We start from the raw sequence: 22822 nt of genomic DNA, 5'->3' as shown, positions 1-22822 counted from the left end.
AGTCAGGTATTACATAGCGGCGTTTTGAATAACGCCAAACTTGCATTACGGCGAATTGATTAACGTATTTTGTACCGGAATTGATTTACGTCGTTTTGGCTTATTCTGTCTCTCACGCATAAAATTGTATTAGGCTATCTCTCTCTAGCATTTTCGTGCAAGAGGAGACACCACGAATGTTCAAATTCACCTCGAGCCATGGTGGTGAATTTTTTCAAGAAAATCAAGTAGCGAATTAAAAGTAATTTTTGTATTTTTTATCCTTTTAGTGTGAATATAATTAATTGTGTAAAAATAAAAATAAATTTGTGAAAATCGTGAAAATAAATCGACGAAAAATGGTTAAAAAAGATATGAAATTAGGTCAACTGAACGGCAGATGAACGGCGTTGTGTGGGAGGGACTTTTCTTATAGCTTGTCAGGAGAATGACTACCAAAGTGGCCAGGAAGGTAGTGATTAGGCTGTGTTGTTACGTGGAATAACCGTGCGTCAGAAGCGAAATTCACACAGGTGGAAATTCCTCCAGAAACCTCATCACGACGAAGGGTCTTTGATGTTAAACCAAGTGATTCAGTGCAGACGGATTTGCTAGATCCTGAATCCATTCAGAGGGTTGTGGAACTTCGTCTGGATTGCAAACGATGGCCACAGGGGAGACACACGGAAGACTAGGGCTGTAGAATTTTCTTCGGGTGACCAAACTAACGCGACACTACGGCTCATTTGAAGGAGCTCCATGATCTTGAGTTCAGTCTGGAAGTGAAACGCGTGGTGTCAACCGCCAAGGATGGGTTGAGTGTAATTTGTGATGTAACCTCTGGCCTGGAACATACTCGAGGCAACCACCTGAGGGAGTGAAATACCTTCCCATGCGCTGTGTGTGTTCTTGAGGACAAGAAGAACAGTGACGCCACTGCACACTGACAATCCCATTACGAAAGTCCTGGAAGGAACATGGCTTCCTGTAATGAAAGAATCCCGAAACAAAGACTCTTCTGGGCGCTATTGAAGAGGATGCGAGTCTCAGTATTATCAGTGAGTGGAGATAGACGATTTGTTGGCTATCAGTACGCTGTTTGGTACCTCCTTAAGCAAAGCACACACATTGCCTTCAATCTTCAGCGGGCTCTTCATGTCACGGGACACAATTCCTTCCCAATCTCAGCTCCGAGGATCCTGCAATCTCCAACAATGCCAAAGAAATTATTCCCTCGAGTTTAAAAATTTCCTGCCAGTGAAAAATCAAAGAAAAATCTTCATGAATAAAGAAAATTCACTCTTTATTAAATTTTATTCTTTATTAAATTAAAAAAATAATAAAATTTTGTTAATAGAGTATTTTTGTAAAAATGAACTAAAATAAATAATGATTTGAACATAGAAAATCAAATTGATAGTTTTCATATCTTCTGTATTGATGTCTCCACTCGTCATCTATTCCGGGCCATAAATTGCAGCAAAAAGTCCAAATCCAAAGGTGAGATGGAAGAAGGATCAGCGATCCATTATACTCTGGTAGATCCTTGACTGCAAATTGCTGTTCAGCTACTGCTTTAAAATCTTCTGTGGGTTTGGTGAGCAGATGAGCTTAAGGAGAACCTCTGAATCCCCGCACAGGAAGATGAATAGTTGAGCTGCAAATATTTTAAACTTACTGAAATTCATGGTTTAATGTGTTCCCGGAAAAAGCCGTAAGTTTCTGAAAGTTTTGCAGGTATCCTTCCTATTGCATCAAGAGGTTTATAAGGGATCTTAGCAACGTCCTTTACAACATCCAGCTGATGCTTGATTTCATTTAGGAGTCTAAATCAAAGATTAGCCGGGTGTTGAAAAAGAATTTTCTAAGATTCTTTAGAATCTTCCTGATGCAATGGGAATGATGCCTGCACAACTTTCAGAGACTTCAGTGGCTTTTCCCGTGCAACTGTTTCTGGAATAAATTGTATTTTCATCTCACTTATCCCGACATGAGCCTCAACTTACTTTCTGCTAAACTGATTGTGCGTGATAGGGATTCCCGGCTTTTATGTCGCATTTATGGTTTCCAATGCTGTTCTGCCGGATTCTAGCTTCAGATCCTGGACTATTTCCTTCAAGAAAACTTGTAGTCCTGTCGACTTAAGTGATGGCCATATTGATGAGGTCTGAGCGTCTGAGTGAGTTCCTCTTAAAATCCTTGCATCGAGCTAAAAAGAGAACATTTCATATTAGAATCAGCACTGTAGTGTGTGATATATTTTGTGTCTAGCTTGCTGTGGCGGCTTGTGGGTATTGATGATGATCTTCCACACCTGAACCATAGCACATAGCTCGGTGTCTCCACTAACCTGTCTTTCCTCCAGTCCATCTGGGGTGATCAAATTCCTTGGAAAAAGTGAACGATTTTCCTTCACGTCACTCGAATAAAAGGTAGCATTGCATTGAATAAAAATTCAATGCTTTGCCGTTTTTCACTTTCTTGAGCACAATTTCCATAAAATAAAAACAAAATCATCCGGAAACATCAACAAACTTGGCAGGAAAACAATCAAACTTAACCTCAATTTTTATTTTCACGATCGACATCTCCGATATCTCTTCGTGAGACATCGGTGTGGTGAGTGTGGTGATTTTTTTTTCCAAAATTCACCTCTTCTATGGTGCCCGAGAAAATTTTATCAAAACCGCACGGTCAGTGAAAAATTAGTTTTTTATTAATAAAACATACTAAAAGTAGCCTAAAAAGTGTGTGAAAAGATAGTTTGTGTGTTTTAGAGGCCAAATAAAATGCATTTGGATTTTTATCGGTGAGTTTTTCCCCCAAAAATCGAGAACGACGTTAATCAATTCTGCTACACACATTTTTCATTTTCACTTATTTAATATAAAATTACGCTATTTTACAATTATTCTGATTGCAATTAGTACCCAAGAGACCCAAGAATCTACCCTGATCAGACATTTTCCCAAAAAAATATTTCTAATATGAAAAAAATGAGTGGTATTAGACTACGTACAAAAATCCACGAACTAAATAAATTCGCTAAGTAATACCTGACTGTAATATCTTCAAGTCAGAGAGCAAATATTTACTTTCACCTCAAAGTTTCCCTTTTACACGCATTTCCATTATTTAAAACATCGCGTTCAGTACCCAAATGATCTTCAGAGAGATCGGTTGAAGTAAAAATGTCTACAACCAAGTATTATAGTGAAGAAAAATTGTGGCGTGGTCCACCGCATCCAGCTTCATTATTCAATGATAGGGCTAATTTGGGAAGAATTATTCTCAGTATTATAGATCGAGATCCACACAAAGTTGCTCAAATCAGTGATAACAACGGAATTCAGATGACCAACCAAGAAATCGCTTTAAAAGCAAAGAACATCGCTGGTGGCTTAAGAAGAAGAGGTTGCAAAGTAGGAGACGTTGTTGGTTTTGTGGCGGGAAATGGTCATAATTTGGTACCTACATTGATTGCTTGCTTCCTCCTTGAGGCTCCTGTTAATGCAATGGATATAAAACAAAATGAAGGTAAAGAATTTTCTTATCAATCTCAAGATATCTGTTATCAAGATCTTCTTTATTCTTCTCAGATGAAATTTACGCCATTTTCATAATTACAAAACCCAAATTTATTTTCTGCGACGATAAAAGACTTGAAGACGTAAAAAACGTTGTAAAGAGAATGGAAACTTCTCCTACAATCATTGTCTTCGGAGCAAATAATTCAGATTACATTAATATTGAGAATTTAATGAAGGAAGGTGACTCTGAAGACTTGAAAAGGTAAGATTTACGAGAATATTGTCTAAATCCTTTTTGTCTTAATCTTAGCGTAAAGTCTTCTATTTTTTAGGGAAATCTACGAAGAATCATGCAAAGAGAATCAAATGAAGTATCAAATTATTGTCTGCTCTTCTGGAACAACTGGACCACCAAAAGCTGTTGCAATACCCTATCAGTCACTCCTTGACCCACATTGGTCTAGTATGATATCTTCTTCATCAACAGATTGTTACTTCAGTTTCTGTTCTCCTTTCTGGTGAGTTTTTTGGGTTTCTGCCTGTGAAAGACTTTAGAAACATTAAAAGAAACTAAGAATTCAGAATGATACTTCTAAGAGTTAGAAGGGCTGTCTTTAATGGTTATTATGTGTCCTGTCCTGAATAACTACAACAAGTGCTAACTGTCTTAGGCTGTAGGAGTACCTACGTATTAACGTCTCTACGCTTTGGTTGGTTCGTCAATATTTTTCTGAGTCTCCTTAGGAGCGCAAATGGGACACTTACTTAGCCGTTGCGTCACGTTTTTCTAACGATTTTGTTAACCAGTTTACCAAATCTACAGATCCTAACTTGAGGCTACTGGCTAAATAAACTTTTAAAAAAAATCAGCAGTAGCTTTTAGGCTATAAAATAAAATAAGATTAGACGGAGCAACTCTTTATTCTTAACGTTTCCTAGAAATTCATTTAACGGATTCTAACAACAGAAAAATTTAAATTTTTCCCAATTTTTCATCTTTCTTTTTAGGTCTGTCTATTACATCGTTTTATTCAGCAACCTCATCCTGGGAATAACGCGGATCATTACGACAGAACCCGTAAACCATGAACTTTTCCTCCAAATTGTCAAGAAGTACAAAGTAACGCACGTACTCATCTCCCCGGTCTACATCAGTAACATTTTGGACTCTCCAGATTTAACGTCCTCCAGTTTACTAACACTGAAATATATCTGGTCCGGTGGAAGTGTTCTTACGGAAGAAGTAGCAAAGAACTGCATGAAGTATATTTCTGCAGGAAGCCTCATTGTAACATATGGTATGAGTGAAACTGGAACTATCGCCAGAAATCCGTATTATCCAGATTTTGGTCCTCATAATCAAGGAATGGTCAGTGTTGGGAATGTATTGCCTGGAATTGAAGGGATTGTTCTTGATGAAGAAGGAAAGAGATTAGGGCCTGAGGAAACAGGACAAGTTTGTTTTAGAGTTCCTTATCCGATTGTGGTAGGTTCTTTATTTTATAGATCTAAATGACCTAACTTTATGCTCTTTTAACATATGAATAATAATTTCAGGAGTATTTAGAAAACCCCGAAGCAACCGCACAGTTTATTGATTCAGACGGATTCGCTCATACCGGAGATTTAGGATTCTTCGATAAAGATGGTTTCCTCTACATAACAGGACGTAGTAAAGACATCATCAAGTACATTATGTATCATGTATCAGGATCAGAGATTGAGAGAGTCGTCAAGACGCATCCTAACGTATCTGAAGTAGTCGCTGTTGGGATTCCTGATAGAACCTACCATCAATTGCCTGCAGTGTTAGTTGTCTTGGAAAAAGGATCAACTGCAACGTCTGAAGAGATTTCAAATCTCGTCTCTGAGAAACTCCCGGATACCCATAAGCTTCGTGGAGGAGTTTATTTTGTTGAAGAATTACCTAAAACCTATTCTGGGAAAATTAAGAAAAATGAAGCTAAAACCATTGCAGAAGAATTGTCAAAGCAAAATGGAAAATTGTGATAAATGGAAGATTTTCAGAGACAAAAAAATTAATCATCGATTTTAGCCATGGATTAGAAACATTAAATATTTACAAATTCTTTTAAGAGTCCACAGATCTGTCTTCAACTTACAATATATAGAAAAAAATGTACTGGTAAGCTGACCAAGCTTACGGGAGCTGTGTTTCTTTCAGTGTACCAATTTTGTGAGAGCAAACTAGAACGCGAATTAATTTCAATACACGCAAAGTCGGGAAAAGTAGAAAAGTCATACCCTAAGAAATCTTTAGAAGGCCATATCTCGAGAACGGATCCATAGATTTTCATAAATTTTTTTTTGTTTGAAAGGTCTTGAAGTCAGTTATAACATATCGAAAAATAACAAAAAATTTATGTCGCCATTTTCGAAAAATTCGAGTTCGAAATTTTCGAAAACTTTGTTTTTGATTGTAGCGCCTCTTGCGGTCATTTCTCGAAATTGCAATGTTCTAGACATTTGTAGGGTTTCTCGAAACCTTTTATTTGCGCTTGAGTTGATCAAGATCGGACTTGTAGAACCCGAGATATGACATGCCAACTTTGGAAGGCTATATCTCGAGAACGGATCCATAGATTTTCTTCATTTTTGGCATGAAGCTAGATAATATGGTCGGCTACAACATATCAAAAAATGAAAAAAATTTATGTCGTCGTTTTCGAGATATTCATCGAAAACTCATCGAAAATTTTGTTTTTGATTTTTGGCCCCCTAGCGGTCACTTTTGAAACTTCGGATGTTCTAGAGAGTTGTAGGGTTTATTGAGATCTTTCATTTGACCCCGGGTTGATCAAAATCGGTCAAGCCGTTTTCGAGTTATGGTCGATTTTCGATGAAAAATTGTGGCGGCCATATTGACTAAACGGCTTGACCGATTTTCGAAAATGAGGTATCGTTGGAAAGGTCTTTATGGCCCCTACAACATATAAAAATTTCAGATTTTTAGCTATAATAGCGGCTGAGATATAGCGAAAACAAAATTTTGAGGTTATTCAAAATGGCTGTAGGGGGGTGGGGGGGTGGATTTGACATCATAATCGGATGTCTTCCGGTCGATATTTAAACTTTGCCGTTTACCGCAAGTCTCTATCTATCACCGTTCTCTTGCAATATAGCGATAGGTTCCGGCCGGACGGCCGGCCGGACGGACGGACGGACGGCCGGCCGGAAAAATTTTTTTTTGGCGCATACGTTTTTTGGAATGTAGGGACCCTAATTCGTGCTCATCCCAAGTTTGAGCCCGATCTGACGACTTTCGATTTTGCTCGGTACACAAAAGCTGTGTCTGAAAGAAACACAGCTAAAATTAATAAACAAAATATAGTAAAATAAATGAAGAGAAAATAACGAAAAAAAACTCTTCCAAAATTGAAAAGAAACGTCAAACAGAATAAAAAATGTTAAATGTTTTAAAATAAGTATAAAAACGATAAGTAGAAGTCAAACATTACAAAGAGAAATATCAAACGTTAAAAATTGAATATTTTACGTTAGAAGTGAAACGTCAATCGTTAGTAAAAAAAACGTCAGATTTTCATATGCTTCTCATTTAATTACAACCGTTATTACGGTTATTTAATCGTCATCTTTATTATTATTTCTTTTAAAAGAACAACTTGTAAGACGTTTTCTTAAGCCCTTTATTAAAATATTTCGAACTCTATTTAAACCTAATTCTAGAACAGTGCGACCTGCCGCGTGCCTATCCACATAGAGATGGCTTCCAACATATTTTCCATTGACATTTTGGAACTTTCCAGTGACCACTACTGGAAAGTTCGAATTTTGAACTTATTGAGACCGTTTTAAGCGTCCTTTACATACAGTCAGGGCGTGGTTTATGCATTTTTTTCATTCTCCGCAAATCTTTGCCGCGTTTCTCAATTAATTAAAAGAAAATAAAAATCTTTTTATTTTTTTTATTTTAAATACTTCATAATACAATAAAAGTATTTGGATCATTTTTGTTTTTTTTTTAATAATACTTTCATTTTACAGCATATAACTGAATAAACTCCTTTAAAAGGAAATCATTCACAGCTTTTAATTAATTTTCGATAAAATAAAATAAATTCAGTCGCGAATACGTTAAAAGAAGCCTCAAATTTATTCGCAACACATACAAAGAGCTCAAGTGGTGCCGGTGGTGCCTTATCAATGTATTCAAACATAAAGATTGGCTACTCCGAAGCGAAGAAGTTCGCGGAATATCGCGGAATTAGTCACATTGTAGCTTCGAGAGTGAAATGAGTTCTCAGCAAGACCAAGGTTAGCCACCAAACATTTATTCTTTGTTATTTGTACGCCGATCAGGTGCTTTATTTCCCGGCAGTTGCGGTGAAGGATGAACCGAAGAAGGATGATTTGCATAAGGACCAAAAGGATGAAGCTTTAAAGGATGAGGATGCGAAGGATGAATCCTCCAAGGAATTGCGTGATAAAGAATTGGAGGACCTGGAGAAAGGCTTTGAAGAGACATTGAGGAGCATTCAGACGATAAAAGATTGCAAAGAAATCATGGGAGGTCTCCAAGAATACATTCTCCATCTTCTCACCTCTAATGAAGGTGATGAAGGTTTCCCAGAAGATGAAGAAGAGGAGGATGGAGCAGCTGTTGGTGGGCACACAGACACCCTCATGGGGATGGAGAAGGAAAAGCTGAAGGCTTCGAAGGAGGATGCAACTGAGAGGTTTGAGATGTTCAAGAAAACCCTCGCTGAGGGTGCCAAAGAAACCTTCAGCTACGACATGTCATCCATTGATAAGGAGATTGAGCGAATTAAGAAGGATTTCGAAGAAATGCAGGGTGGAATGAAATTATTTGATGAGCAAGAAAAGCTCTTTGAGGAAATTAAGAAAATAAAAGAAGAGGAGGACGAATAATCCTGCGGCAGTTGTAAGTTTTCCGTGTTTTTTGAATTTCTCTTCCCGCCAAAGCAAATCTTTCCGTCACCCGCGCGGCGAAATGCTGTGAGTTCCGATTGTGCGCCGAAGGGTACACGAAGGTGCGACAGTAGACTCGTCGGATGCTAAATGGAGAGGAATTTATATTATTTTTTTGCTAATTTTTTTCCCTGTGAATTTTGAGTTAATTACCCGTGAAAATGCAATCATTCTACAGTGTGGAGATCAATAAGACAGAATGGAATGTTCCGGCACGCTATCAGATGCTGACTCCCGTGGGATCGGGTGCCTATGGGCAAGTTTGGTGAGTTTTTGTACGGGAAGTTACCTGAGTGAGGTGCCGAAGAAAAGGGCAATAAATGATAAGAAATTCCTCCTTTTTACCCCCACAGTTCAGCCGTCGATACGCTCAATAATACAAAAGTGGCGATAAAGAAACTTGCCCGGCCCTTCCAGACGGCCGTGCATGCAAAACGGACGTACAGGGAGCTTCGTATGTTGAAGGTAAAAGGAATTTCTCAAGGTGTCCTCCTACCTGTCTCTCCAGCTACTCCCCTAAATCCCCAAGGAAGGCAAAGACTTCCTGCCTTCCATTTGACAACACCTAAAACAATTCCCCACTCCCTGCGCTCTGGGTGTGCCGTTGTGACCTTAAACTCTTCTTTTGGGTTCTCCTCTCATTGCAGCACATGAACCATGAGAACGTGATAGGATTGCTGAATGTCTTCCATCCGGGTACAAAATCCCTGGAAAACTTCCAGCATGTCTACCTTGTGACGCATCTCATGGGTGCAGACCTCAACAACATCATCCGGACGCAGAAGCTCTCGGATGATCACGTCCAATTCCTCGTCTATCAAATCCTACGTGGCCTTAAGTACATCCACAGCGCTGGGATAATTCATCGTGACCTCAAGCCATCCAATATTGCCGTGAATGAGGATTGCGAATTGAAAATCTTGGACTTCGGGCTGGCGCGGCCCACGGAGAATGAGATGACGGGCTACGTTGCGACGAGGTATGACGATTAGTTAAGAGAAGAACAAGATACTCGCTCAAGGCGGCTACCTTTCTATTTGTAGCCCACACACACGCGCAGACCGAATAATGCGTCACAATCGCGAGGTGGTCGAGAGTGTCGTTAATTGTTTTTAAAACATCCCACTCTGACGCGCTCTCAGCACAGATCTCTGTTGCAGACACAAGAAGAGAGCTTTTGTTGTTGAGATTGATGTGCTCGTTGTTTACACACCGCGAAAGGAATTCCCATTAGAGTGTGAGGAATTGCCTCCTCCTCCCAAATATTCCAAATAGATCCCATTCTAATTTGACTTAATTAGACAAGTACTTGCTAATTAAATTGTTGACTTTTCAACTCGAATTTGTATCGTTGAAACACCATAGATGCAGCTTTTGTGCTTCTTAGTGACGTTTCGGGTAAGTTTGTTGCCATCTGCAGGCCTATTTTGACCTCAATTGCTATAAAATTACAAAAACTAGCGTCCTTGCTTTCCATAAAGCTCATCTTTTAATTCCTATAAATTGATTAACTTCTGAAATTTACCACGACAAGCTTTTAGGCATTCATTTTATAGCAATTAGAGGTGAACTATATAAGTCAAGACACCTGTTTTGCTATAAAAATCACAGATTTTATATTTTAGCTACAAAAAAAATTGACAAAGTAAAGGGATGCGACAAAATCATCTGCAGTTGTGATTGTAGAATTTTTTAAATTCTATGAATAATCCTTATTCATTTTTGCAAATCATTTAACTTTTAACGACATTTTTCATTTGATTTATGTAGAAAAATAGAAAAAAAATATTTTTTATAGCAAAAATGTATCTTGACTATTATTTTCAACCTTCAATCGCAATAAAATGAAGAGACAGCACTCTCATCTTTTGCTATAAAATGCCGAACTTCTTTAATTCACCACCAAGTACTGTTAAGCAGAATGAGTGCGCTAATTGTTCATTTTATAGCAATTAGAGGTCAACTATATAAGTTGTTTTGCTATAAAAATTAGATATTTGATATTTTAACTACACAAAAATTGACAAAGGGATGTCACATAAATATGTAAAATAGAAAGCTTAAAATTCTATGAATAACCTCAATTCGAAATCAAATTATAAAATTAATCATTTAACTTCCAACGACAAACATATTTGATTTATTTACGTTGCAAAATATAAAAGTTATTAATTTTTTATAGCAAAAATTTGTCTTGACTATTATGTTCAACCTCCAATTGTCATAAAATGAAGAGACAGCATCCGCATCCTTTGCTATAAAATGCTGTCTCTTCCTGAATACACCACCACCATTCTTTACAAAAGATTACAGAGAATTTTGTTAATTTTATAGCACTTGAGGGCAGACATTTAGCGCCTTCTGTGGGAATTTTTGAAAGTTTATGACTATATTCAATTTTTGAATTGCTTTAAATGAACGAAAAATTATCTTTTCAAATCATTATTATCCTAAAAACATGTTTTCTTGAATTTTATAGCAAATAGGTGTGTGTCTTAAAATGCTATAAAATTGAGAAAAAATGCCTTTAGTTGGTGTTCCTTTACCTTCAAGATAATATTTTGTTTTAAAAAAAATTACTGATCAAACATATTTTTACTGATTAAAGCTGTTCAAAGCAAAATTAATTCTCGTCAATTGTTCAAATAGAAAATGCAATTAAAGTCCAAAAAATGACTCACAATCAGTACAATGTACAAACAACGTTATCTATACCTTTTTAAACTCTTGAATTTCCTTCTCTGTGAGTAGAGGAGACAAGGGTGAAGTGGGCCAGACATTTTGTACGTAGATTCAACACGAAAATTCACATTTCCGATCAAGATAGAGAGCAACGTAATCTCACAGAGAAAATTTTAAAGCGTGTAGAACAAGAAAGGAGTCTATTCACATTTGTGAAAAGTTAAAAATATTAATTTAAAAAAAATCAGATCAGTTTTTGTTTTCATAATGTATCTCTTTTACTTGTAACTGCGTGAAGCATATGCGTCAGTGCTTCAAACTGAGATCTTAAGGATCTTGCACTTCAATACAACTTGAATTGTTCCACAATTTCGTCTATTGTGCCAAATAAAGAAGCACGAATAAAAGTAGCTCAAACAGAAGAAGGAATAGTTCGCCTACATAATGAAAAACATAGACATCCTTTGCTAGATGAGATGAAAGAGCTGTTACACTTGTACATCAAGGAAAAGGAGAAGTATAAGAGAGAGTTTCTACATGAAATTGCGATCATCATGAAAGCTAAGAAAATATTCGATGAATTGAAAGAGGAGCGCGAAACATAAGATGCTGAATTCAAGGGAAGCCATTGATGGTTTACCAAACGCCAGCGTCATAAAATTCATAGCGTGACTATGAATGTATTTAAATCAATTTTGCATCAAAGCTTCACAAGTAGCAAAACAAACAGCGAGACCAACGACAAATATGTTAAAGGAATCTTAAACTTCAGAAATGAAACGTCTAACATTAGAAACTGTTAAACCGCAAGAAAAATGTCAAATATTAGGCCTTATTCAATGACCAAGAAACCCTTGAAATCTGTAAACTTTGTATTGAAATTGCAAGATTTCAAGCGAATTTCAAGGGTTTCTTGGTTACTGAATAAGGCCCATTAGAAAATGTCAGATGTTAAAACGAAACGTTAAATGTTGGAGAAGAAACGTTAAAGTTGGAAAATAAATGTCAAAATGAATATTTTGGTAGGAGATGAAATACTCCTTCCGGGGGCGTCAAGGTGGGAGCATTTTAGCTTCTACCAAAAATTCGTCCAACAATAATGCCAAGAAACTAACTGTCAGAAACGTCAAGTTAAAAAATCACTTCAAGAAATGATGTGCGTTAAAAAATATCAAATTACTGAGAATTTCCTGTTTTTCTTTCTATTTATTGAAGTTTCCATGAGAGATAAATAATCTGATCAAACAAAACGTTTTCACGTTCAGAACAACAGTTTTTCTGACCAAATACTTAAAATGTTCTCCTGTTTCTTCTGTAGAAAAGGCTTTTTATGTTTTTCACTGCTTCCGGTGTTCATCAGAGGAAATTCCCGCTCATCTATGGAAAAGCAGCAATTAAAGTCAGAGGTTTCAACCCTAATAGCGTCACTTAACAAAGAATATCCGACAAACAAGACCACTGAAGAAGACTCGCTATTAGGGTCGAAAGCTCTGGCTTTAATTGCTGCTTTTCCTTAGGTGAGCATGAATTTCCTCTGACGAACACCGGAAGCCGTGAAAAACAAAATCATTAACGTAAAAAAGAAAAGAAAATAGCAAATATTTATTTTTTTAATTTTATTTCATCAAAGGCTGGGACCATCACAAAAAATACTCAGAGAATTAACTATTTTTTACCCCCAACCTCCCCTATTAAATATCCAAAATGTAAAAAAAGTATTTCCTTGATTTTGTAGGTGGTACCGTGCCCCCGAAATCATGCTCAATTGGATGCACTACAACCAGACGGTGGACATTTGGTCTGTTGGTTGCATCATGGCTGAATTGCTCACTGGACGTACCCTCTTTCCCGGTTCGGATCACATTCATCAGCTGAACCTCATCATGGAGGTCCTCGGGACGCCCACGGATGATTTTATGGCGAAGATTTCGTCTGAGAGTGCACGGAATTACATCAAATCCCTCCCAATAATGAAGAAACAAGACCTGAGGACGGTGTTCCTGGGCGCCAATCCGAAGGCAATTGATTTGCTGGAAAAAATGCTGGAACTCGATGCGGATAAGCGAATTCAGGCGGAGGAGGCACTTGCTCATCCATACCTGGAGAAGTATGCCGATCCCACGGATGAACCAACATCAGCACTGTACGATCAGAGCTTCGAAGATATGGATTTGCCAGTGGAGAAGTGGAAGCAGTTGGTCTTTGAGGAGGTTATGGGTTTCATGGAGGCATCAGCAGCAGCAGCAGCAGCTGGGTCATCGGATAAATGACCTTCCTGCCCAATCCTGGGTGGGAGGAGGGTGTTTAGCGAGATGAGTGCGTGCAAATGAATTTCTTTCTGTATTATTCACAAAAAAAAATGTGTATTTTGCGAGGCAATATTGCAATTTTATTGAGACACTGTGAAGACCGTTTAAGACCTACATTTACCTGCTTTTTAGTTCAGCCATAAAATATAATATTTTCCATAGAAATTTTGTTTGATTTCAAAAAAAAATTCAAAGAGAAAAAAATCTTTAATGTTCGTCGGGTGAAAATGCTGTCAGTTATGCTGTCAGTTTTCTAATAAAAAAAAGTAAAGTAGGCGAATGTTTATTTTCATTTGAGAAGAGGAATAATTGTGAAAAATTCAGTGTTCCAAGGATGGTGGGACGGAAGAAGAATGACGAATTCGACAGACTAAACTATCAGCTACAGAGATTTGATAAGAAAGTCAAGGCGTGGTGCCCAATTTGTCAGAAACTCCTGGCCAATACATCGGCAAAGCGTCTCCGGAGTCACAGGTACCCAACTCTTCATTCTCAACAGAGCTTTACTTCCTTTCCTCCTGACCAGGGAATTCTCATGTATTTACCTTCTTGCAGGAATAAGTGCAAACTCGGTGGAAGTCAGACAAATTCCCACGGGAACATCGACGGGGACGATGAAGCTGAGCAGAAAGTTTTCTCCAAAACACCAAAAGTAGGGTTATGTCAAAAATTCTTCTTTTGGGATTTCTTTCTAACAGGAGATTTTCTCTGTGTTCCTTAGTTCCAGGTGATTAATCTCCCGGCTTATACAAATGCCTCCCACAGTGATGCGGACGTTGTGGAGGAGATTGAGGTGGGAAAACGCGAAATTGGGGATTCATTTGAAGTTTCCGGATCATCGCGGAAGCGACCAGCTGCGCGGAATTTATCATCAGATTCCAGCTCGTCGGACAGTGAGAGTGATTCAGAACCATCACCCAAGCGCATTGCATCACTAATGATGTCTCCGGATCAACTGAGGAAGTTGACGAAGGAGAAGAAGAACAAGAAAAAGAAGAGGAGGAAGCGCGAAGATCTCTCGGTGTCGGAAGTGACGGAGATAACGCGTGCCCTGGCGGATTTTATCTTCGAATGCAATTTGTCATTCAATGTGGTGGAATCGGAGGTATTTAGGACATTTGTGAAGGCCCTGGAGGAGGGATATGTGAAGAAGATCCCCACAAGACGTGCCCTGTCGTCCACATTGTTGGATGATGCGTACCAGCGGTGCATCGAGAGGAGTGCCTGTACAGCTGAGAGTATCCTCTTTGTCTACAGCTGCCGGAATTTCCTGACAAAGGCCAAGAGTATCATGTGTACGTTGAGTAGCGTTGAGGGGGGGAGTGCCTTTGTGGATACGCAGGATTTCAAGGAAGACACCGAAGCGGGTGATAAGCTGATGGAGATTGTGTGTGAGGCCACTGTGAAGGCGAACACACTGTACGGCACGAATATTTACTGCCTCATGACGGATAATAGCCGGGAGATGGCTCAACTGGGTGAAGCAGTCAATGTGTGGCATTGTGTCTGTTCGAGTCATGTGGCCAATCAACTGGCTGATGGGCTCCTCAATGCAGACTTCACGGAGAAGGTGGTGGAATGTGTGAGAGAGTTCAAAACGCCGCAACTTGAGAAACGCATCATTGCCAATGGAGGGAGGAAGTTGGAACTCCCGCGTGATGGACGATGCGGCTCCACACGCCTCACGTACGAATGTCTCCGTGAAAATCTCCCGCATATGAAAATGATTGCAGCAGAAGCAACGTGGCAGCCACCACGGGGACGTCACAGCAATTGGCAACGTGCCACAACGCTCCTCTTCGATGAAACCTTCGTGCAGGAGTTGGAAGCAAATGTAGCCGTGCTGGAGAGCATTGGGGAGCTTCTAGCGGTGTGTCAGAAGCGTCAGAGCTCCATTGCGGACTCCGTGGAGGCATGGTTGACGCTCGGAGAGAAATTTCCCGCCAATTCCCCGCATATGGCGGCAATTTTCAATCATCACCGTGAGTTGGTTTTCAACAAGTACGCCCTGGCGGCATTTGTGCTGCATCCCTTTCACGACAAAGACCGCCTACCGCAGCAGTACGCCTCAATTGCGCACCATTTTCTGCTTGAGGAACTCAATGCCGATGGGTTGCAGCAACTCTATGACTTTCAGCATCAACGAGGACTCTTCCGGACTCTCTACACAAAGGTGAGTTACCTCAAGTTATTTATTTATTTTACTCTTTTTAGCTGTGATTCTTTCTTCAAAGAAGCACAGCTTCTGTGTACACTCTAAAATCGAAAGTCGTCAGATCGGGCTCAAACTTGGGATGAGCACGAATTAGGGTCCCTACATTCTAAAAAACGGTGGCGCCAAAAATCTTTCCGTCCGGCCGTCCGTCCGTCCGGCCGGCCGGAACCTTTTGCTAAATTACAAGAGAACGGTGATAGATAGAGACTTCCGGTCAACGGCAAAGTTCATATATCAGGTGGAGGACATCCGATTATGATGTCAAATCCAACCCCCCACCCCTCCGTCCGCCATTTTGAATAACCTCTAAATTTTGTTTTCGCTATATCTCAGGCCCTATTGTAGCTAGAGGTGTGAAATTTTGATATGTTGTAGGGGCTATCAAGACCTTTCCAACGATACCTTATTTTCGGAAATCGGTCAAGCCGTTTAGCCAATATGGCCGTCACAATTTTTCATCGAAAATCGGTCATAACTTGAGAACGGCTTGACCGATTTTGATCAACTCGGGCTCAAATGAAAGATATTAACAAGCCCTACAACTGCTCGGAACATCACAAGTTCAAAAAATGACCGCAAGTGGCGCTAAAATCAAAAACAAAATTTTCGATGAGTTTTCGATGAATATCTCGAGCACCGCTTTATAGATTTGCTTCATATTTTGATATGTTATAGTTGACTATAATATCTATCACCATGCCAAAAATGAAGAAAATCTATGTAGCCGTTCCGGAGATATCGCGTTTTAAAGTTTACATGTCATATCTTGAGTTGCATAAGTCCAACGCCCCGCGAAGCGGGGCGTTTTATATATACACATATAAAATAAAATAAAATATATATAAATGCATAGATATATACATTATATATATACATATAAAAATGCAAAGATAAATATATATAAACTGCAAAGATAAAAATTAAATATAGCATGGATGGAACAGTATAAAGCGAAAGAACGGTAAGTAAAACTTACGGGCTGTGATTCTTTCTTTGTCAGTGAAATGTGAAATTGACGGAAAATTGAGGATGGGCAAATTTTGAGGAAGGCTTTCTCGCGTACCGAATCACAGCCAACGCCCACGATTAATGCTTTTCACATAATTTCTTCGCGTTGGCTGTGATTCGGTGCGCGAGAAAGCCTTCCTCAAAATTTGCCCATCCTCAATTTTCCGTCAATTTCACATTTCACTGACAAAGAAAGAATCACAGCCCGTAAGTTTTACTTACCGTTCTTTCGCTTTATACTGTTCCATCCATGCTATATTTAATTTTTATCTTTGCAGTTTATATATATTTATCTTTGCATTTTTATTTTTTATCAAACCTTAAATTCCTGCTAAAGAATAGAGAATTAGAAAGAGTTTTAGAAGGTTTACATCGTCCAATGAGAAGAACATTAAGGGATAAGTTTTAACCAGAATTTTACTTTATTTTAAGCTTGAAAAAGGTTTAATTCAAACTTTAAAAAAAAAGTACTTAATTTAAGCTTAAAATTTTAGCTTGAAAAGAACTTAATTCAAGCCTGAAAAAGTACTTAATTTAAACTACGAATAGTACTTTATTTAAGCTATAAAAAAAACTTAATTTTAGCTTATATAGGTAGTTAATTCCAGCCTAAAAAGGGCCTAATGTAAGCTTGAAAAAATACTTGATTTAAGCTTTAAAAAGAGTGTTCAATTCAAGCCTGAAAAAGTTCTTAATTTAAGCTTCAAAAGGGCTAACTTCAAGCATGAAAAGAGCTGAATTCAAGCCTTAAGGATTTAATTAAGGGATTAGTTTTAATCGGAATTTTACTTTATTTTAAGCTTGAAAAAATGCTTTATTCAAACCTAAAAAGTACTTCATTTAAGCTTAAAGAAGTACTCAATTTTAGCTTGAAAAGAGCTTAATACAAGCTTGAAAAGGTAATAGATTTAAGCTTAAAAAAGTACTTGATTTAGGCTTAAATAGTTCCTAATTCAAGCCTAAAAAAAGGTACTTAATTCAAATGTATAAATTTTAGCATAAATGTGCCCTTAATTTTAGCTTAAAGAAGTACTCAATTTTAGCTTGGAAAGAGCTTAATTCAAGCTTGAAAAAGTTATTATTTTAAACTTAAAAAAGTAGTTACTTCAAGTTTAATATGTGCTTAAAAGAGTAATTAATTCAAGGCTAAAAATGTACCTAATTTAAGCTTTAAAAATAAGTTAATTCATGCTTAAAAAAAGAAAAAAAAAGTATTTAATTTTAAAATGTAGTTATTTCAAGCTTGGAAAGAGCTTAATGCAAGCTTGAAAAATCGTTGATTTAAGCTTTAAAAGGAGTGTTTAAGTGTAGCTTGAAAAAATTACTTAATTCAAGCCCATAAAGTGCTAAATTTAAGCCCTAATAGAACTTAATTAAGCTTGGAAAAGTATTTAATCCAAGCCCGAAAAAGTACTTAATTTTTCCTTAAAAAAGTATTTAATTCAAACTTAAAAAAAAGCAGTTATTTCAAACTTAAATAAGTGCCTAATTTAGGCTTAGAAAAAGTTTTTATTTTAAGTTTAAAAAAGTAGTTACTTAAAGTTTAATATGAGATTAAAAGAGTAGTTAATTCAAGCCAGAAAAAGGTACTTAATTTAAGCTTGAAAATTTAGTTACTTCAAGTCTGAAAAGAGCTAAATTTCACGCTTAAAAAGTACTTAATTTAACCTCTATAAAAACTATATTTTAGCTTAAATAGGTAGTTAATTCAAGCCTGAAAAGGGGCTTAATGCAAGCCTGAAATAATACTTGATTTAAACTGTAAAAAGAGTGTTTAAGTCTAGCTTGAAAAAGTAGTTAATTCAAGCCTAAAAAAGTAATTTAATTCAAGCCTGAAAAGTTCTAAACTTAAGCCTGACAAGAGCTTAAATCAAGCTTAAAAAAATATTTAACTTTTGGTCTAAATAGGCAGTTAATTCAAGCCTAAAAAAGTACTTAATTTAAGCTTAAAAATGGGCTTATTTCTCAAGCTGAAAAAGAGCGTAATTCAAGCCCTTCAAGCCTTAACTAGTCAATTCAAACTGAAAAAATCATCAGTTTTAGCAAAGGAATTTTTTCAGAATAAAATATTTGGATTATTCGCAAAAGGAAAAAGGATTATTCGCTTTTGCGAAAGGAAAGGTTTCGTTTAGAAAAACAAAAAATAAATGTCAAGCGTAAAAAAAAGAACTATTGAGCGTCAAACGTTAGAAAAGAATCGCCATATGTCAAATATTAGAATAAATATGAGCGACGTTAAAACGAATACTGAATGGTAGAATAGAAACGTTAAAATTAGAAAAGAAAACGTAAAGACGTTAAAACTAACTGTCAAAGGTTTTGAAAAGAAACTTCAAACGTGAGAAAAGCAACATCAAACCTTTGAAACTTCAAACAATAAAAAAACACGTCAAACGTTTGAAAAAATGTCAAACAATGAAATTTTAACATCAAACTTGAAAAGAGAAATGTCAAACGTCAAACATTTGTAAGGAAATGTCAATTCGGGAGTTTAATCCATTTTTAATGTAGATTTAAAATGAAAACAAAAAGAAATATCTGAAAAATTACCTCTTTAACCTCTTCTCTTACCATATGTTCTCTTGTCTTTCTTTGAGCGCCCATCTGTCTCTCTGTATGAGCAGGTTAACATTCACTAGACAATTTAAAGAGACCAATTTGCAAATTTTCCTTACTCCCAAAAAAAAACGAGTTGAAAAAAGAATTTTAATTTAATAATAGAAAAAAATCTTTTTTTTTTTCTAATTTTGAAGGGCTTCAAGCAAACAGACGGTCTTCTATTTTGGAATCTCGCCCGGATGGACTACCCTGTGTTGGCTAACATGGCAACGCGTCTCCTCCGGATTCCCGCTTCAGCGGCAAAAATCGTCACGGCATTCGGGCAGAGTGGTGACAGTCAGCGTATCCCCGTACGGAATCGCCTCACGCCCGACAAGACACGCAAACTCATGCACATCCTCTATGCGGCAAAGCTCAACAAGGGGCGCAAGAAGGACGATGAGGATGACGAAGAGCCCGAGGATGAAGCTGAAGACAATTGAAAAACAAATTCTCCTCTTTCGAGAAAATTGTAATGAAATAACAAATAAAATAAAAGAAAAAAAAAAAGTTATAAATAAAAGAAAATATTTTAAAGAATTTCATTTTTTTATTATATTATTAAACTTTTTTTTCATTAATATTTGCTTTATAATTCTTTTCAATAATTTTTTTTTAATATTATTAAATTTCCACTCTTCACATTTTTTTCTCTCAAATATAAAAAAGATTTTTTTATATAAACTTTTATTATTAATTAATATTTTTTGCGCTTGTCGCATTGAATTATTTTGCAAATAACTTTTGGTATGAATTCAAAAAACATTTTTTTTAAAGGAATTAAAAAAAGTAAAATAATTTGTTAAGTCGTTTTAGGAACACGTTAAGGTGTCTTGATTAAATTACTTTTTTTTATATCTTTTCTTTATCTTCACTTTTCTTTCTTTTTTTTAGGGTTTGAGGGGAATTTGCAGAGATAAAATTTGGTTCTATTGACAATTTTCCTCGAATATTTATAGATTTCTTTTCATTCTAAAATATCTTAAAAGTGATTTTTTTTCTTATCTTCATTCTAAAATTCAGTGATTTAGAAGGAAATTATTTGTTTTTTTAAATAAAAAAATCCTTCATGTGCGATAAAGAAAAAATTTTCTCATAAATTAAAGAAAAAAAATAGTAAAATACCTCGAGCGGAGGAACCTAAATAAAAAGGATTTTTTTCTCTCTTTCACAAAAGGTTCCAAAGCTGCGCAAACCTTAAAAATAATTCGTTGGATGAGTTGTGTGTGGGTGTTGTAGTGATTGAGGAATTTTGGTGGTTAAATTAGGAGATACAACGTAATAATAAAGAGATGAATTTGTGATTTAGGGATGGTTGTGTTAGAGGAGGCTCCCTTTCCCCCCTCTTGTGCCGGGGGTGGAGCACTTAATACGATTGTTTCATTTTTTTGTTGTTTTAGTTTTGAGAAAAGGATTAGTTTCTTTGCTCTCCTTAATTAATTTTTTTTAAAGAAAAAAAAACTCGTTTAGTGTCTTTTTTTTGCCAGCTACGCTCATCTTGAGCTCTCTCTTCTCTCTCTCGTTCGTTGTTCCTGCGATCATCTCTCTTTGTTTTGTTTTCTTATCGTTTCGTTGTTGACTGACTCGAGGACGCTGTAGTGGTCGTCCGTTTGGTCGAGGACGCCGTCGAAAGTCGGTCGACGCTCGAACGTGGCGGCGTCGAGGACAAATGGAAAGGTTGCCTAGATCGTGAAGAAAAAAAAATATTAAAACACAATTTCAATTAAAAATCTTTAAAAAGTTTCTTCTGCTGATTTTTAATTTTTTTTTATTTTTTCATTCATTTTGAGTTTTATTCAGTGACAAAAAATCCTTCAAGTCTTTGAAATTTATTCTCGAGGCTTGTTTATCTGACGAATATTTTGGTTATTATGACGAATTATTAGAATATTTACCGAAGTCTGAAAATTTTATTTCCCCATAAACATCCTTTAATAAAAGCTGAATAACATGAAATTCAATAAAAATCGAGAAAAAAAACTTACAATTAGCCCTTTTTCGGTTTGAATTTACATACTTTTTAAGTTTTTTATTAAATTTCTTTAATTCTCTTGGAGATTGAAGACTCTGCCTATTTTTGGGCTGAAGACTTAATGCTTTAAAGATTGAGTTTACCATGTTTCGGGTTGAATTTACTACTTTTTGTCCTTTCTAGACTTGAATTAAATATTTTTTAGGCTTTCGTTCTGGCTTTTAAAGGCCGAAAAAAATATTTTTATGCTTGAAATTAATCTCTTTAAGGCTTGAATTATTTATTTTTAGGCTTTTGCACCTAAATCTTAACTATTTTGAAGCTAAAAACCAATATTTTGATTTCTTTGGCAAATCATCCGAATAATTTCATTCAGATAAACCCCTCTTGTTTCTTCTGAAATTTCAAAGATTTCTTGGTCCCTAAATACGATCCATTATCCATATTTTTTTTTAAATCAATTAATTTTTTGTTGTTTTTTTTAAACGTTTTATGGTGTATAATATTAACTAAATGATCGGATTAAAATTTTGGGTTCAACCAATATTTATTGATAATTAATCAACAATAATTAATTACAAATTATCGGTTATTAATAAAAATCTAACATTTAGGTAAATTCTGTAAAAATCTTGTTTAATATATTTTTTTTTAAACTTGAAATATTTTATAACATTTTTTGAAAGGTCATTAAAGGCTTTAAAGATTCCTAGAATTATTATTTTTTGTCTAACAAAATAATTAAAAAAAAAGAAAGAAATTTTCAAAATTTTTAAAATATTTTTCATAAAAAACTAAAAATCTTAAAATTCCCAAATTTTAAGAAAAGAAATGATTTTTTTTACCTAATAATCAATCTTATTCATCAGAAAACATTGATATTGATCAATTATTGGCGTTAACTGTCTAGTTGTTAGAAGATAAATGGAAGGATTTTTAACAGAATCGATCCCATATTTATCAGACCTTTTTTTCTGGATAAAGAATCGTATTCAGAAACCAAAAAATCCTCGAAATCGTTGAAACAGTACAATTTTTCAAAAATTTCAAGGATTTCTTGGTTATTGAACCCAAATTTTCACAAATTCTTCATTTAAAAATTTTCTCACCTTTCTGAGGGGCTCAATAGGGGTGTTCCATTGGATTTTGGCGTAGATGTTCCACCAAAGCGTGATACCCTCGGATAGGATGAGGTTGGTGTTTGTCTCTGTGGAATCCTCGACGGTGTTGCATCATCTGAAAATTAAAAAAAAAAGAAACATTTTAAAATGTTAACAAAACAAATCTCTTTAAAAAAAATCTTCTTTTGAAGTTTTTTTATTCTTTAAAAAAAATTCTTGAAAACTCACCAGATCCATCGAGTGAAAGTTGAGATCCCTGCCGCGATGGTGGCTTTGATCCTGGACGGCTTGATGGTCTTGAACCAGGTTTGGAGGCTTCCCTCGATCCCGGAGTTCTACTTCGAAAAACAGATAAAAAGTTAATTTTTCAATTAAATTTGAAATTTCAACATAAAATCCATTCAGAGAAAGAAAGAAAGAAAAAGAAGTAAAAATTC

At 36.2% G+C, this 22822-nt stretch overlaps 4 protein-coding genes and 2 long non-coding RNA genes across 21 annotated transcripts in view; 4 read left to right on the top strand and 2 right to left on the bottom strand.

Annotated features, from left to right (window-relative positions):
• The first annotated feature begins 3 nt into the window (after positions 1-3).
• Positions 4-1387, top strand: LOC129794942 (uncharacterized). The gene is made up of 2 exons (XR_008751091.1): positions 4-512; positions 582-1387. It is a non-coding gene; the product is annotated as an uncharacterized LOC129794942 (long non-coding RNA).
• A 27-nt stretch (positions 1388-1414) lies between these two features.
• LOC129794941 (uncharacterized) lies at positions 1415-2564 on the bottom strand. The gene is made up of 3 exons (XR_008751090.1): positions 2330-2564; positions 1986-2188; positions 1415-1636 (listed from the first exon to the last, which is right to left on the bottom strand). It is a non-coding gene; the product is annotated as an uncharacterized LOC129794941 (long non-coding RNA).
• Positions 2565-2595: 31 nt separating this feature from the next.
• LOC129794899 (uncharacterized) lies at positions 2596-5610 on the top strand. Of its 4 annotated transcripts, none has more exons than XM_055835815.1 (6): positions 2596-2788; positions 3275-3516; positions 3579-3771; positions 3827-4027; positions 4518-4995; positions 5067-5610. In XM_055835815.1, exons 1-6 carry the CDS (start codon positions 2769-2771, stop codon positions 5517-5519), a joined length of 1587 nt encoding a protein of 528 aa, XP_055691790.1. In that variant the 5' UTR covers positions 2596-2768; the 3' UTR covers positions 5520-5610. The 4 variants fall into 4 exon arrangements, with proteins under 4 accessions (XP_055691790.1, XP_055691791.1, XP_055691789.1 ...); XM_055835816.1 differs by having other exon boundaries at positions 2598-2788; positions 3842-4027; XM_055835814.1 differs by lacking the exon at positions 2596-2788 and having other exon boundaries at positions 3038-3516; positions 3842-4027.
• Positions 5611-6951: 1341 nt separating this feature from the next.
• On the top strand, positions 6952-13636 carry LOC129794922 (mitogen-activated protein kinase p38b-like). Its single transcript, XM_055835861.1, has 5 exons — positions 6952-7805; positions 7870-8745; positions 8834-8945; positions 9128-9459; positions 12898-13636. The coding sequence occupies exons 2-5, from the start codon at positions 8642-8644 to the stop codon at positions 13430-13432; spliced, it is 1083 nt and encodes a 360-aa protein (XP_055691836.1). The 5' UTR covers positions 6952-7805; positions 7870-8641; the 3' UTR covers positions 13433-13636.
• Positions 13637-13709: 73 nt separating this feature from the next.
• On the top strand, positions 13710-19820 carry LOC129794895 (uncharacterized). Its single transcript, XM_055835807.1, has 4 exons — positions 13710-13945; positions 14027-14123; positions 14193-15644; positions 19448-19820. The coding sequence occupies exons 1-4, from the start codon at positions 13806-13808 to the stop codon at positions 19733-19735; spliced, it is 1977 nt and encodes a 658-aa protein (XP_055691782.1). The 5' UTR covers positions 13710-13805; the 3' UTR covers positions 19736-19820.
• Positions 19821-19822: 2 nt separating this feature from the next.
• Positions 19823-22822, bottom strand: part of LOC129794876 (dystonin) — an 80352-nt gene continuing 77352 nt past the window's right edge. For 11 of the 13 annotated variants that reach the window (XM_055835784.1, XM_055835782.1, XM_055835777.1 and 8 more), the window contains 3 exons: positions 22614-22723; positions 22374-22500; positions 19823-20974 (listed from right to left, as the gene is read on the bottom strand). In XM_055835784.1, coding sequence (XP_055691759.1) covers positions 20854-20974; positions 22374-22500; positions 22614-22723 — 358 coding nt within the window. In that variant the 3' untranslated portion in view covers positions 19823-20853. The remainder of the gene's footprint in view (positions 20975-22373; positions 22501-22613; positions 22724-22822) is intronic. The other 2 variants (XM_055835783.1, XM_055835781.1) reach the window with 1 other exon arrangement.

This window comes from Lutzomyia longipalpis, chromosome 4, assembly GCF_024334085.1.
Source record: "Lutzomyia longipalpis isolate SR_M1_2022 chromosome 4, ASM2433408v1".
Taxonomy (NCBI): domain Eukaryota; kingdom Metazoa; phylum Arthropoda; class Insecta; order Diptera; family Psychodidae; genus Lutzomyia; species Lutzomyia longipalpis.
The sequence above is the reverse complement of the archived record's forward strand: the minus strand, read 5'-3'. Positions and strand labels throughout refer to the sequence as shown.

Bases quoted from the DNA above. Each gene is read 5' to 3' on its own strand.
- LOC129794899 (XM_055835813.1), top strand. From the start codon at position 3,171: ATGTCTACAACCAAGTATTATAGTGAAGAAAAATTGTGGCGTGGTCCA. The intron at 3,772-3,826 runs GTAAGATTTACG...CTTAGCGTAAAG, and splicing joins GACTCTGAAGACTTGAAAAG to TCTTCTATTTTTTAGGGAAA. The intron at 4,028-4,517 runs GTGAGTTTTTTG...CTTTCTTTTTAG, and splicing joins AGTTTCTGTTCTCCTTTCTG to GTCTGTCTATTACATCGTTT.
- LOC129794895 (XM_055835807.1), top strand. From the start codon at position 13,806: ATGGTGGGACGGAAGAAGAATGACGAATTCGACAGACTAAACTATCAG. The intron at 14,124-14,192 runs GTAGGGTTATGT...TGTGTTCCTTAG, and splicing joins TTTTCTCCAAAACACCAAAA to TTCCAGGTGATTAATCTCCC. The intron at 15,645-19,447 runs GTGAGTTACCTC...CTAATTTTGAAG, and splicing joins TCCGGACTCTCTACACAAAG to GGCTTCAAGCAAACAGACGG.
- LOC129794922 (XM_055835861.1), top strand. From the start codon at position 8,642: ATGCAATCATTCTACAGTGTGGAGATCAATAAGACAGAATGGAATGTT. The intron at 8,746-8,833 runs GTGAGTTTTTGT...TTACCCCCACAG, and splicing joins GGTGCCTATGGGCAAGTTTG to TTCAGCCGTCGATACGCTCA. The intron at 9,460-12,897 runs GTATGACGATTA...TTGATTTTGTAG, and splicing joins ACGGGCTACGTTGCGACGAG to GTGGTACCGTGCCCCCGAAA.